The following is a 15,106-nucleotide window of genomic DNA, read 5'->3' on the forward strand; positions in this document are numbered from 1 at the left end:
CTGGGATCACAGGTGTGTGCCGTCACACCCAGCTCTTTAGTCTTTCAAACATATAAGGAGTTATTCCTGACATCCACTTTTTATTGTACAAAATTCCTCATGCTGGAGGGGGAGTGGGTGGATAGGGATGCTTAAAATTTGTAAGTTGCTTTGATCCAAACTCTGATTTGACTTGGCTCTATGGGTTTAATAAGCCTGTAAAGTGATTTATGAGCCCCCCCTTTTGACTTTTCTTTTTTGAAAGCATTTTCTAGCTTTTCGTTAGAATTCTTCGTTCCTCCTTTTCCTATACCTAGACATCAAGATATCTTTTTCTGGGTGTGATGGTGCACGCCTGTAATCCCAGTACTTGGGAGGCTATGAGGACCCAAGGTTTGAGGATAGCCTCCGCAATCTAGTTTGAAACCTGTTTCAAAACCAAAAAAGGGCTGGGTATGTAGCTTGATGTAGAACGCCCCTGGGTTCAATTTCCAGCAAGCCCCTCCTCCCCAACAAGCTATACTTTCTGTGTAAATTCTGGTCCTCTCTCCATAGCATTATTAAACTTTTTTGTTTGTTCAGATGCAAGGGCTCTCCCACCGAGTCACACCCCCAGCCTCAAAGGTACTAAATAATTAGCGCAAAGGGCGAGCTAGGTATTCACAGATTTTGTCTCCGGTGCTTTCTCGGGTGATTTTGGTTACCAAGGAGCCAGCCCACGTCCTCAGTCTCCAAAGCGCTAGCTCTTCCCAGAGATTTCCCGACCCAGGCTCTAGACGCAGGAAACTGAGAGCCGCTGCCCACGTGCCCGGACAAAATCCTCCCTGCCGAGCGGCGGTGCTGGCGGGGCCCTCCACGGTTAGGACCACACAATCCGATCAGATCCACCAACAGCTCGCCGCAGCCCCGCGGGGCCGCCCTGAGCCCAAACCCTGCAACCTCGGGCGCCCAGTCCAGACCCGCCGGCGCGCGCAAGAGGGCCCGGGCCGCAGGAGCGAGGTGGACGGGGAGAGCCGGCTGCCGGCCTTCGTCTCGCGCGCTCCGGCGCTCCGACGTCCCCGCGGTCGTCCCGCGGCCTCTGGCCGCCGCCGGCCTCGGGACGCCTCCCGGAGGACGCGGACCCCAGCGCGGCCGACCGCCGCCCCCGGCGCGGGCTCGCCCCGCGCACGCCCCGCCCGCGAGCCGCCGCGTGACGGGCCCCGCCGCCAGCCAATGGGCGGCGGCCCCGCCCCCCGCCCCCGCCCCGCCCCCCGCTCCGCGCGCCGCCACGTGACGCGGCTCGCCGCCAGCCAATGGGCGCCGGCCTGGCCGCCCGCCCCGCCCCGCGCGCCGTGGCCGTTTGAAGTGACTAATTTCTGTCATATGACTGAGGCGCCCTGGGGGTGGCGGCGCGGCGGTCGGAGCGGGCCCTCGCGAGCGCCAGCCCGGCGACCCCGGCCCGCGCGGCCAGCATGGCCCCGACGCTCTTCCAGAAGCTGTTCAGCAAGCGGGGCGGCCTGGGCGCGCCGGGCCGCGACGCCCGGGACCCCGACTGCGCGTTCAGGTAGGCGCTGCGGCGGGGGTCGCGGCGCGGGCAGGCCGCCGGGTTTGTTGACGTCCCGGGCGCCGCGGCCGGGCTCGGGCCTCGGCCTCCCGGCGGAGCGCTCCGAGCGGGGCGGCCCGGGCGCCGCGGGCCCCCGGCCGAGCCGCCGCCTCCGCCCGCCGCGGCGGCCCCGAGCGCCCCGAGCGCCCCGAGCGGGCCGGCCTGGGGCGGGGAGGCCGCGGAGCCGCGGCGCCCGGGCCGCGCGTGCAGGTTTCTTGGAAACTAAAATCGGAGCCCTGCAGTACCGGCCCGAGCGACCTTAGTGCTGTCGAAGGAGAAATGTGAAACCTAAGAGGCCCGGGCCGACTCCCGACCGCCCGGGAAGCGGCGGCCAGCCGAGCCTGGCGTCGGCCTTGGGATCGCCCCCTCTACTACTGTGGGAAAGGGCGGGGGTCTTTAAGGATGGCGAGCCAGGGCAAAATGTTTGTGGTATCGCAGGCTTCCTTAAATTCTGGTCGCAATACCTGTTGCTGGTGGAATAACTTTTAAGACTGGCAAAGATTTGATATAAAGTTGGATTCAGGGGAAAAGTTAGTCCTGAAACTGTGTTTGAAGAAGATATCATGTGTCTTTCAGAGTGCCTGCATACTTACTGCAGTTTGGAAACTTGCAAGTAGAACTAGGCCAAATGTCAAATATCACTCAAACTTGGTAGGACCGCAGAGAGCCCAGTTGTACTGTAGTAGTAGGAAAAAAAAACCTGTCAAATTTCCAATAGGCAAGAGTCTAAAATGATTGTACCACAGGGGCTTTAAAGGTTTTGATATTCTTAAAATTATTCACCCTCTCTCAGTAATGCAGGTAATACCAAGAAACCGCCAACAAGTATATGTGGAATTGATATTAAACGGGAAGAAATTCAGTTGCCTCTCAGAGGAAGACACATCTCAGTTTTGATCCTTTCCACTGGAAAATAAACGTCTTGCCATGCTAACTTGACTGTCTCTAAACATTTCCTTAGTTTTTCCTTTAAAAAACGAAAGTGCAGTCTAGATAATATTAAACTGAAACATCCAGTAATTCAAGAGACAGTAGGAAGCAGGTGCTAGAGGGATATTTAAAATACGACATTTGAATAGGCAGTTATTTCCTACTTCTGAGCAAAGACTGACTTTGGGTACCCAAGTTTACAAGGATATCAAAGTCAGTGATGTAAAAAATTTTTTTTTCATGTTTATTTTTTAAAAATGTAAAATCTACTGTATAGTTGTGTAACACTTTACAGTTGCCAAAGAACTTTCTCGCCAGTTATCTCATCTGTTGTTTCACAATAACCTGTGAGATAGGGCAAGTAGCAGTATAGATAACTATATAATCCTTTTTTCCAGTGTGGAAGCCTAATTAGTGCAGTACATCGCAGAAGCAATTGTTTAAAAACAAGATTTGCATGTGAGAAAATGGGAAGTCTGCTTAACATCGCATAGCTAGTGACTTGTAAATTGAATCAACTCAGGTCCTTTTGTTTCTTAAACTTCGGTGACCTATAATTTGTGTATAATAAAATAGAAATACATTTTATGAAAATAATTTCATGCATTTTGTTATTTTTTTATTTACTTATTGGCACGGGAGTTTGAACCTAGGGGTGTTCTAACTCTGATCTATATATACCCCATCCCGTTTTATTTTTATTTTGAAACACAGTCTAAGTAAGTTGATGAGGCTGGCCTCAAACCTGCTTTTCTCTAGTCTCAAGTGGGATTACAGATGCATGCCAGCCCACTTGGTCAGCTTTGTTATGTATTCAGTTATGTATCTACCACCCCAGTGAATTTGCAGAATACTTCCGTCACCCAAAATGTTCTTATGCTCCTTTACGAATCAGTTCCTAGCCCTTATTCACTCAAGCTAGTAATGATTATTATAGTTACTGACAGTACAGTTTTGACTTACAGAATTTTAAGTGAATGTAATTGTATTGTATGTACTCATGCGTCTGGCTATTTTCACCCAAAGTGATGATTTTCAGATTTTTCCATATTGTTCCATCTGTTAATGGTTTTGCCTATTTTTTTTTTTATTGCTGAATGTATTCCATTAGATGTATATAGCACAATTTATCTGTTGGCCTACTGGAAGACATTTAAGTTGTTTTCAGATTTGGCTTATTATGAACAGTTTATTTCTTTGGGTGGATACCTAGTAATAGGATTGCAGGGTCATATGCCCAGTGTGGTGGTTAACTTTTAAAAAGAATTACTGAACTTTCAAAAATAGTTCTGTTTAATATTCCCAACAGAAATGTGTGAAGGTTACATTGGCTCCACAGTCTCTCCAATACTACTTTATATTATCAGTATTTATTTATTTATGGTACTGGGGTTCCTGGAAACCCTTCTACCTCTGGGCTACACTCCCAGACACCTATTTTATATTATTTTTATTTGGAAACAGGGTCTCTTAAGCCAGTGCCACTGACTTCGAACCTGTGCGATCCTCCTGTCTCCGCCTTTTTATTTTTTGCGGTACTAGGGGAGGAACCCAGGGGCACTCCATCTCTGACCTACACCCCCAGCCCCATTTTTATTCCTTTTTTTTTTTTTTTTTTGCGGTATTGGGGATGGAACCCAGGGGCATTCTACTTTTGAGCTACACCCTACCCCCCCCTCTTTTTTATTATTCTTTATTTTGAAACAAGGTCTCACTGAGTTGCAAAGGGCCTCACTAAGTAGTTGAGGCTGTTCAGACTGCAATGCTCCCGTCTCAGCCTCCCAAATAAAGGGATTACAAGCATGAGCCAACATGCTGGGCTTATTCTTTATTTTTGAAACAGGGTCTCACTGAGTTGCAGAGGTCCTCACTAAGTAGCTGAGGTGGCCACAAACCACAATCCTCCTGTCTCAGCCTCCTCAGTGCTGGGATTACAAGCCTGCGCCACCACGTCCAGCTATTATCAATCTTTTATTATTTTGGTGGTACTGGGGGTGGAACCCAGGGGCTAGGGACTATATACTCCCAGTCCTGAGATCCTCACTGAGTAGCTGAGGCTGGCTTTGAACCTGTGTGATCCTCCTGCCTCTGCCTCCCAAGCCTGGGGATTACAAGCATGTATCATTGCAGGGCTTATTATCAGTCTTTTTAAAAAGGCTAAATACAGCCAGGTGTAGTGGCGGATGCTTGTAATCCCAGCGCTTGGGAGATGGAGACAGGAGGATCACCCAAGTTTGAAGCCAGCCTCGCTAGCTTAGGAGACCCTGTTTCCAAATAAAAATATAAAAGAATAGGTGTCTGGGAGTATAGCCCGGAGGTAGAAGGGTTTCCAGGAACCCCAGTACCACCAAAAAAAAAAAAAAAAAAAAGGTTAAATACATATTTCTTGTAAGAAACATGTAATATAACATTTACCATCTTAGCCATTTTAAGACTTGATTAAAGCCATTCTAGGGGATATAAAGGTATCTTTTTGTGGCTTTAACTTGTATTTGCCTAAGGTAATGTTTAACACTTTCTTAGGTAACGCAGATCGTGTGTGTGTGTGTCTGCGTGTCTGTGTTAGTGGGGATTGAACCCAGGGAATTCTACCTGTGAACTACACTCCCAGCCTTTTTTATTTTTGGTCTTGAACCCATGATCCTCCTGTCTCAGCTCCACAGTGAGGTTACAGGCGTGTGCCACCATGTGCTCATAACCAGATTTTGAGTAGACTAGAATTTACTTTTTAAGCCAGGTTTTTTTTTCTTTTTTCCTCTCGGTACTGGGAATGTAGCCCAAGGGCAAGACACCTCCAAGCTACACCTCCAGTCCTATTTTTTAAATCTTTATATTTTTTGAAATAGGGTCACAAGCTAAGTAGCTGAGGTTGTCCATGAACCCTGATCCCCTGATCGTCCCTTCCCGAATGCTGGGAGAATCCTGGGATTACAGGCCTGCACCACTGCGCCCGGATCCATGCTTTCCTTTCTGTAATCTCTTTTGTTTTTTGTTTTGTTCTACTCAGATTAATTTGTTAAATCAAACTTGGGCACATAGCTAGGTATTGGCGACTAATTGAAGCTCAGTCTCTTTAAGAGCCAGTTCCTATAGTAAATCATTGTACAATACCCAGTGAATAAGTCATAGTAGAACCCAAGGATAGGAATTTCTTTTGATAAAGAAGCCATAGGTAGCCAGGTGTGGTAGTGCACACTTGTAATCCCAGCATTTGGGAGGCTGAGATAGGAGGATCTTGGTCCTGAACAGCTTCAGCCACTCAGCAATTCAGTGAGACCCTGTTTCAAAATAAAGAATAAAAAATAGGACTGGGGGTGTAACTTGGAGGTAGAATGCCCTGGGTTCCATCCCCAGTACCACATGTTTGCCCCATTGGAAAAGACCACCACCTTCCCTTCAGTCTTTACTCCTAGGACCCTTACTTTATAGATTTTTTCCTCCTCCTCCTCCATCTTCTTTTTCTTTTGTACTGAGGATTGAACACAGGGCATCTGCCTCTAAACTATACCCTCAGCCCTTTTTATTTTTTATTATGTTTATTTATTTGTGGTGCTGGGGATTGAACCCAGGAGAATTCTACTTCTGAGATACACCCCAGCCCTATTTTTATTCTTTATTGGAAACATGGTCTCACTAAATTGTGGAGGGCCTAAGTAGTTGAGTTTGGCCGTGAACCTGCAATCCTCCTGTCTTAGCCTCCCAAGTACTGGGATTACAAGTATGCGCTACCATGCCTGGTTTGTTTTATTCTTTAGAAATATTTGTTCTGCTGGGTGTGGTGGCGCACGCTTGTAATCCTCACGCTTGGGAGGCGGAGACAGGAGGATCGCGCTGGTTCGGAGCCAGCCTCCCTGGCTTAAGAGACTCTGTTTCCACATAAAAATGTTAAAAAATAGGTCTGGGAGTGTAGCCCGTGGGAGTGTATACCGGAGGTAGAAGGGCTTCCAGGAACCCCAGTACCACCAAAAAAAAAAAAAGAAGTATTTGTTCTTATTGTTGTATGGAGGAGGGACTCTTTATTCTGGTATTAGGGATTGAACCCAGTGGTGCTTTACTACTAAGCTATACCCCAGCCCTTTGTTTTGAGACAGAGTCTCACCAAGTTTCCCCAGGTTGGCCTTGATCGTGTGAGTGCTCTGGTTCATCCTCCCAACTTGCACCATCAAACCTATCACCACTTTATACTTAAAGGTGAGGGGGGCAGATTTTTTTTTTATTTTTATTTTTTGTGGTACTGGGGGTGGAACCCAGGGGCTTTCTACCTCCAGGCTATACTCCCAGACCTATTTTATACTTTATTTGGAAACAGGGTCTCACTAAGTTGTTGAGAGCCTCACTAAGTAGCTGAGGCTGGCTTCGAACCTGCGCGATCCTCCTGTCTCAGCCTCCCAAGCACGGGGATTACAAGCGTGCCCACCACGCCCGGCTCTATGGGCAGATTCTTAACAGAGTCCAAACTCTTCAATTTGGCATGTCAGCCTTCTGGAGAGTTCATACTCCTGCCCTAGTGGTATTTGTGCATATAATTTTGGGAAGAGTTATCATGTATTCATTAAAGGTGAAGCATCTGTGTGAGTCTGTGTCTCTTGGGTCTGAAATTGAGTTTTGTTATTTAGTCACCGAGTCCTTTATCATTATGAAATTCTAGGAACAGTGCTTCTGGGTCTTCTTTCTCTTATCACTGCGTCCAGAAGACAAACTCCATACTCAGGATTTTCAGCGAGCTGTTTACATTACCTCTGAATTAATGAATAATCATTCATACCCTGATTGGTTTTGGCCTAGGCTACTTATCTCTGTGGTGAGGGATGGAGTTATTCCAATTGTACTCCACGCTTGGAGCTAGTGAGACCAGTCTCACGCAGAACGTTGGATGGAGTGTTGTGGAAAACATCGGAAAGATTGCCTTGGTGTCTGTTGCACCAGCCTTCTTAGAGTTGTTTTGAGTATTAAAGGCATGACTGGCACTAATGTGTTAGAATTCCTACACCTCCTCGTCCTCTGGTTTTTCCTTTCTAGTTTTCTTCCTAGTTTTTCTTCTCCTTGCAGGGTCTGATCTGAACTATCTGATGTTTCTTGGGAATAATCTGGTTCATGTGTTTATAAAGTTTTTTTCTTTAAGGCTCTAGTAGAACCCATAATTTCTGCTGGGAATATAGTCCGGAGGTAGAAAGCCCCTGGGTTCTACCCCTAGTACCACCAAAATAAATAAATTAAAAAAAAAAGAACCCATAATTTCTTCTGTATTTTCCCACTGTGTCAGTTATTTTGTTTGTAGTGCTTGGGTGGAACCCGGGGCTTCATGCATCTAAAGCAAGCACTCCACCATCAAGATGCAGCCCTCGTCTGTAGCAGGAGTTTTTATGTTAAGTTGCATTTTGTTGTTGCTGTCATGGTAGAAATTGAAATCAGGGCCACATTTTAGGCCAGTGCTCAACCACGGAGCTACATTCCAGCCTCTTATTTTAATTTTTTTTTTTTTTTTTTGCAGTACTAGGGATGGAACCCAAGGGCATTTTACCAAGCTACACCCCAGCCCTATTTTTTATTTATTTTGAAACAGGGTCTCACTAAGTTACAAAGGGCCTCACTAAGTAGCTGAGGCTCTCTGCGAACCTGCGCGATCCTCCTGTCTCTGCCTCCCAAGCGTGGGGATTACAAGCGTGCGCCACCACGCCCGGCCTTCATATTTTAATTTTTAAGAAAATCTTGAGCCACAGGGTTTGATTAAGTCGTACAGGCTGGCCTCTAACTTGTGATTCTCCTGCCTTAGAGTCCTGAGTAGCTGTGATTATAGGTATAATTACATTTCATCCTTTACTAGATTGTAAATTTCATAAGGATACAGACTCTGTTTAACTGTTTAGTGCTGTACTTCTGGCGCCTGAGTCAAATAAGACATTTACTAAATACTTTATTAATGAAAACATAAAAGTTATCCAGTCAGGCATGGTGTGGTATGCCTGAAATTCCCAGTACTTGGGAGGCTGAGACAAAAGGATTGCTGGTTTGAGGACAGCCTTATCAAGTAGTGAGATTCTCATCAACCTAGCAAGACTCTGGTTTCAAAATAAAAATAAAATAGGGCTAGAGGGTATAGCTTAGAGGTAGAATGCCCCCGGGTTCAATTCTCAGTACCACAAAAACAACAAAGATAAATAAAAATAACAGTCACTGAATTGGAAGAGTTCTAATTGACTTAACAAAGTTGTTTCTGTTTTGGATTATTTTCCTAAAGCTGCTCATTTAATGAGAAATATAAGCAGGTTTTTCTTTGACATCATTGTTTTCCAGTTAAAGGAATCATTTCATTATTTTAGTTTTTTCTTTCTTCTTTTTTTTGTGGTGCTAGGAATTCAACCCAGGGCACTCTGCCTCTGAGCTACACCCCTAACCTTGTTTTATTTTTTAATTTGGTAGAGGGTCTTGCTAGGTTGCTGAGAGGCTCACTACTTGCTGAGGCTGTCCTCGAACCTGCAATCCTTATGTCTCAGCCTCCTAAGACCTAGGATTACAGCCATGTGCCACCACACCGAGCTTAGTTTTTCTTTGCTAAAATCAAGGATGAAGCCAGGCGTGGTGGTGCATGCTTGTAATCCCCAGACACTGTTTCCAAATAAAAACATAAAATAGGTCTGGGAGTGTAGCCCGGAGGTAGAAGGCCCCTGGGTTCCATCCCCAGTACCCCCCCACAAAAGATTGCAAGGATGATTCATTTTTCAGAATGTGTCCTTCATTTATACCCTTCATAACACTTGGTACAGCGTGTGTATTTGTATGTGTGCATGGGTGCACATGCACAGATGCCTTCCCTGACATACTATTTTTTTTTCTTCAGTACTGGGGTTTTAATAGGGCCATTCTACCTGGGGTTTTAATAGGGCCATTCTACCTGTGAGCTACACTTCCAGCCGTATTTTTATTCTTTATTTTGAAACAGGGTCTCACTAAGTTGTGGAGGGCCTCATTAAGTAGCTGAGGCTGGCTGAGAACCTGCGAGCCTCCTGTCTCAGCCTCCCAAGGCTAACCTAGCTCTTTAGGAACATAACCCGGGCTCTAAGGGCCTCCTTCCTTGAACACATACTGCCCAATATAGAGTATCCCTGGACACAGCAGCATTTCATTCCAGACCTTCCCAAAAGTAGATGGGACCTCACTACTTATACTTCTCCCTAAAATCCCTGAGCCTAGTAGTTGGCCTGGCAGACTTAGTTAGCACAGGTATGTGGAATAACGAACTATTTCATTTTATACAGTTATGATTATTTGGAGGAGGCAACTATTAGATTCCTGAGGCTTTTTGGTTTGCTTTCCTACACCAGTGAGGACTTTTACGTAATTTTTAGAGATTTTCACTTATGACTTTCAACAACCTAGTGAGACCCTGTTTTAAAATAAAAATGAAAAAAGGGCTGGGAGAGCTGAATGTGGTGGTGGATGCTTGTATCCCAGCATTCGGGAGGCTGAGACTGGAGGGCCACAGTTCGCAGACAGTCTCAGCTACTTATTGAGGCCCTTTGCAACTCAGTGAGACCCTTTTCCAAAATAAAGAATAAGCCGGGCGTGGTGGTGCACACTTGTAATCCCAGCTCTTGGGAGGCTGAGACAGGAGGTTCGCACAGGTTCGAAGCTAGACTCAGCTACTTAGTGAGGCTCTCAGCAACTTAGTGAGACCCTGTCTCAAAAAAAAAGTATAAAATAGGTCTGGGAGCCCAGAGGTGGAAAAGCCCCTGGGTTCCACCCCCAGTAACGAACACACACACACACACACACACACACACACACACACACACACTCACTCTCTCTCTCTCTCTCTCTCTCTCTCTCTCTCTCATTCTCTCTCTCTCTCTCTATCCCTGGGGATGTCTCCAGGAGGTAGAATGCCCCTGGGTTCCATCCCCAGTACTGCCCAAAAAGGGGGAAAAATTATTAATGAAATAAGAGACTTTGCAAGTCTGAAAATATCTTTATTATTATTATTATTTTGTTTTTTTTTTCATGTGTGGTACTGGATTGAACCCCTGGGCATTCTGCTGCTGAGCTACACCCTCAGCCCTTAGTTTTATTTTTATTTTAAAACAGTATTTTAAGCCAGGCATGGTGCCACACGCTTATAATCTCAGAATATGAGAAGCTTAGACAGGAGGATCGTTCCTGGATAGCCTCATCAAATAAAGGGACTGTCATCAACCTAGCAAGATCTTGTTTCAAAATAGGGCTGGGGTGTAGCTTGGAGAGATAGAGTGTCCCTGAGTTCAATCCCCAGTACCAAAAAAAAAAAAAAAAAGAAAAGAAAAAGAAAAAGGAAAAAAAAAGTCACTGTTTTTGAGGGCCTGGCTAAAGTTGCCGAGGCTGATTGTGAACTTGTGATCCTCCTCTCAGCCTTCCGAGTACTGGGATTACAGACATGTGCCACCACATAAATTTTGCTTTATTTTTAGGTTTATTGCTTGTATTTGCTTCTAAAACCTTTGGTTCTCAGGGGTTCTGAGGTGATGAATCCTATGATTGTTCATTGACACATATGTTACATTTAGTTTCTTCACTACTATTCTTTAAAAAAGTCATTTGCTATTTTTCATCTTTCAAGTATTTATTGAAATTACTATCCTTAATATTGTTCTCTTCTATTCTTCTCTACAGATATATTCATACTTACTACCATTTTAGTGGGATCTGAATGTTTTGGTGTGCTTTACTTAATGTTAATTTCCTGAAAATCTTTAAAGCTTATGAAAAATTTCAAACAGAAAAGTAAAGGGAATGTTATAACATTTACTACTACCCAGATTTCAAAAATATCAACATTTTTGGTGTTTTGTTTTATTCTTTTTCATTATCTAAAGTGTTAATGTTATTTTTGAGTTTGTTGTATTTTAAAGCACATTATAGACATCCTGTTTCATTTGTAAATACTGAGTAAGAATTTAAATAATCTAAGAGATTATTTAAAATTGAACAATGATTCTTTAACATATATATATATATATATATATATATATAGTCTATGTCCAGTGTTCCTTGATTGTGACAGAAATGTTTTCTTAAAGTTTGGTGTTTGAAGTAAGATCCTACTAAGATTTACCATATTGTTTGTCTATAAACTGTTCCATAATTTGGGTTTGTCTGACAACTCCTCATGGTACACATTACCTTATTTTATTTATTGTTTTGCATTGGGAGTTAGAATTGGAGGCTTGGTTGGATTGAGATCTAGTTTTTGTGTTGTTTCTCAAGACTGGTCCCTTGATGTATGGCACTACATTACACCAGGAAGCACATAATCTCTTGAGCATAGGTTCCAGTGGTGCCACCCTGATTCCCTCTGTGTAATTGCCTTTCATGGAATGGTTTTTTGTTTTGTTTTTTTTTGTGGGTCTGGGGATGGAACCCAGGGGCATTCGACCTCCAAGCTACAGTCCCTGCCCTATTTTTTCTTCTTTATTTTGAAACAGGTCTCACTGAGTTGCAGAGGGCCTCACTAAGTAGCTGAGGCTGTCTGCGAACCGCCATCCTCCTGTCTCAGCCTCCCGAATGCTGGGATGACAAGCACACCACACCCGGCTAACAGTATAGTTTTTAATAATTCATAGAATTATACTTGGTTCTCTATCCTGTATTTTATATTTATTTATTTATTTATTTATTTATTTTTTGTGGTACTGGGGGTGGAACCCAGAGGCTTTCTACCTCTGGTCCATACTCCCAGACCTATTTTCTATTTTATTTGGAAACGGTCTCACTAAGTTGCTGAGAGCCTCACTCAGTAGCTGAGGCTGGCTTCGAATCTGTGTGATCCTCCTGTCTCAGCCTCCCAAGCGCAGGGATTACAAGCATGTGCCACCACGCCCAGCTTTATCCTGCATTTCCTTATGAAACATAAGCTAATATAATACAGTCTGCCCAACATTATGAAAACTATATGGTAGAGATGATTGCTTTGATTTGGAGGCTACCAGGTCTTTTAGGCCTAGATAAAATTCAGAGGGCATATGATTAGCAAGGTCAGTTGACTGTTACAAGATGAAGCAGAGACGGTAAACATTTTGTTATAACAGTTGAATTTTTCTTGAGTTTATCTCACTGCCATAATTCCATTTGTCCATATTTTACCTTTTTAACCAGACATGGTTGCACACACTTGTCATCTTAGTACATGGGAGGCTGAGACAAGAGGATCTCAGGCTCGAGACCAGCTTCAGCAGTTTAGGGAGACCATGAGCAAAGTTGTGAGACCCCATTTAAAATACAAAATAAGGGTTGTACAGGCTTGGAGTTAGAATGCCCCTGGGTTCAGTCCCCAGTACACACACACACACACACACACACACACACACACACACACACACACGTAGGCAGACAAGATTCATTGACAGTGTTAGAAGTCAGCATAGTGCTTACTGTGGAGGGAAAGGTATGGGAGGGCTAAAAAGGGGAATGAGGTTGGGCGTGGTGGCGCATACTTGTAATCCCCCCGCTGGGGAGGCTTGAGACAGGAGGATCACACAGGTTCGAAGCTAGCCTCGGCTACTTAGTGAGGCTCTCAGCAACTTATTGAGACCCTGTTTCCAAATAAAATACAAAAAAAAGGAGGGGGGAGGGGGAATGAGGCAAGCTCCTGGAGTACTGGTAATGTTTATATATCTGGGTACTGATGATGTAAGTGTAGACACTGAGAAAATGTACTGAACTTTTATGTTTCTGATCTGTATATTTTTTCTGAATACAAATTATACTTCACATACACATTTTTTTCAAGGAACTTTGGGAATACAGGTTTACTTGCATATAAGATTTGTGAAAAAGTAAGCTAGGTTCAAATAGTAGAAAATGCAGTGCCAGGAAGTTTTTGTAAACAGTGATCGTCTCTGGAAAGTTTTTGTGGTTTTTTTTTTTTTTTTTTTTTTTTTTTTTTTTCTTTTTTGGTGGTACTAGGAGTGGAACCCAGAGGTTTTCTACCTCCGGGCTATACTCCCAGACCTTTTTTATATTTTATTTGGAAACAGGCTCTCACTAAGTAGCTGAGGCTGGCTTCGAACCTGTGTGATCCTCCTGTCTCAGCCTCCCAAGCGCGGGGATTACACGCGTGCGCCACCACGCCCGGCTTCTCTGGAAGTTTGAGAAGTCATGTGTGATGCTCTTGTCTGTTGGTTGTAGTTCCGACTGTGATGTTCAATTGTATTGTGATTTTAATATTTTTAATTAATTTTTGTTGGTGCATCACAGTTACACAATGGACTCCTTGCAACAGACCCACACATGTACATCACAGTTGGTCGTTTTCTCAGTACTCCCCTCCTCACCATCTCTGCTGGTCTCCCTTCTATTTTTCTGAGGCCCTTTCCCCTGTTTTCCTTATTCTCTCTACTTTCCACATATGAGAGAAAACGTGACCCTTGATTTTCTGAGTCTGACTTATTTTGTTAACATAATGCTCTCAAGTTCATTTATTTTCCTGCAAATGACAATTTGGAGATTATTTTTACTACCTTCTGCTGATTTCCACTTGTTCTGGAATGTCTGTTTATTTTCCTACCTTTTTAATATATATGGGGGGATAACAAGAACTGAACCCAAGAACATTCCACCTCTAAGCTACATCTCTAGCCCTCCCCTTTTTTTCTTTTTTGTGTTACTGGTGATTGAACCCAGATGTGTCTACATCTGAGCTACACCCAGAGGCAGAATGTTCATGGGTTCAATCCTCCATACCAAAAATCAAAATAAAAACCTACACTGCGATTTCATCTCACTCTATTTAGAACACGCAGTCATGAATACAAATAATAAAAAATGCTGACAAGGATGTGAAGGAAAAGGAACATTTGTATACTGGTCATGGGATTGTAAATTAGTTTAACCATTATAGAGATCAGTATGGAGATTAGGAACGGAACCACCATATGCCCCAGCTATGCCACTCCTCAGGATTTTTTCCAAAAGAATTAAAGTCAGCATATAATAGTGATATATGCATATCCATTTTTATGGCAGCACAATTCACAATAGCCAACTGATGAATAAAGAAAATGTGTATATATACACATTGGAGTTTTATTCAGCCATAAAGAAGAATAAAATTGTCAAATGGACATGTCTAAGGTGATTTTGATATGTCTCTTGTACTTATTGAAAGATCAAGAGATGGGCGTGGTGGCGTTTGAGAGGCTGAGACACAAGGATTGTGGTTCGAGGACAGCCTCAGCTACTCAGTGAGGCTCTTTTCAATTCACTGAGACCCTGTTTCAAAATAAAGAGTAAAAAAATAGGTCTGGGGTGTAGCCCAGAGGTTGAATGCCCCTGGGTTCTATTCCTAAGTACCTCAAAAAAAAAAGAGAAAGATCAAGTAGCAGAATAAAACATTTAGGAAAAGTGAAACCGGTACACTTATTTGACATATGGATCGCAATTAAAAAAGAAAAAAACTTGCCATGGCTATTGAAGGAAACATGGTCTTTTCTTACTCTTCATAGAACACATGTGGAAAAAACATAAGTCAAAGGAAAAGAAAACCTAAATGGCATTTAAAAACAGAACTGAATTATATGTCATATTGCAAAACTTGGTATGTAGCTGAGATCTTTCTGATAGTGAAATTCATAATGTTTATATAAA

At 43.7% G+C, this 15,106-nt stretch overlaps 1 protein-coding gene across 3 annotated transcripts in view; it reads left to right on the plus strand.

The window, feature by feature from the left end:
• Window positions 1-1,430: 1,430 nt before the first annotated feature.
• The window catches only part of FNIP1 (folliculin interacting protein 1), a gene marked incomplete at both ends in the record, with an annotated part of 88,430 nt that continues 74,754 nt past the window's right edge, over window positions 1,431-15,106 (plus strand). For all 3 annotated transcript variants that reach the window (XM_080699114.1, XM_080699115.1, XM_080699116.1), the window contains one exon: window positions 1,431-1,522. In XM_080699114.1, coding sequence (XP_080555240.1) covers window positions 1,431-1,522 — 92 coding nt within the window. The remainder of the gene's footprint in view (window positions 1,523-15,106) is intronic.

This window comes from Muscardinus avellanarius (assembly GCF_963383645.1).
Source record: "Muscardinus avellanarius genome assembly, chromosome: 7".
NCBI classification, from domain to species: Eukaryota; Metazoa; Chordata; class Mammalia; order Rodentia; family Gliridae; genus Muscardinus; species Muscardinus avellanarius.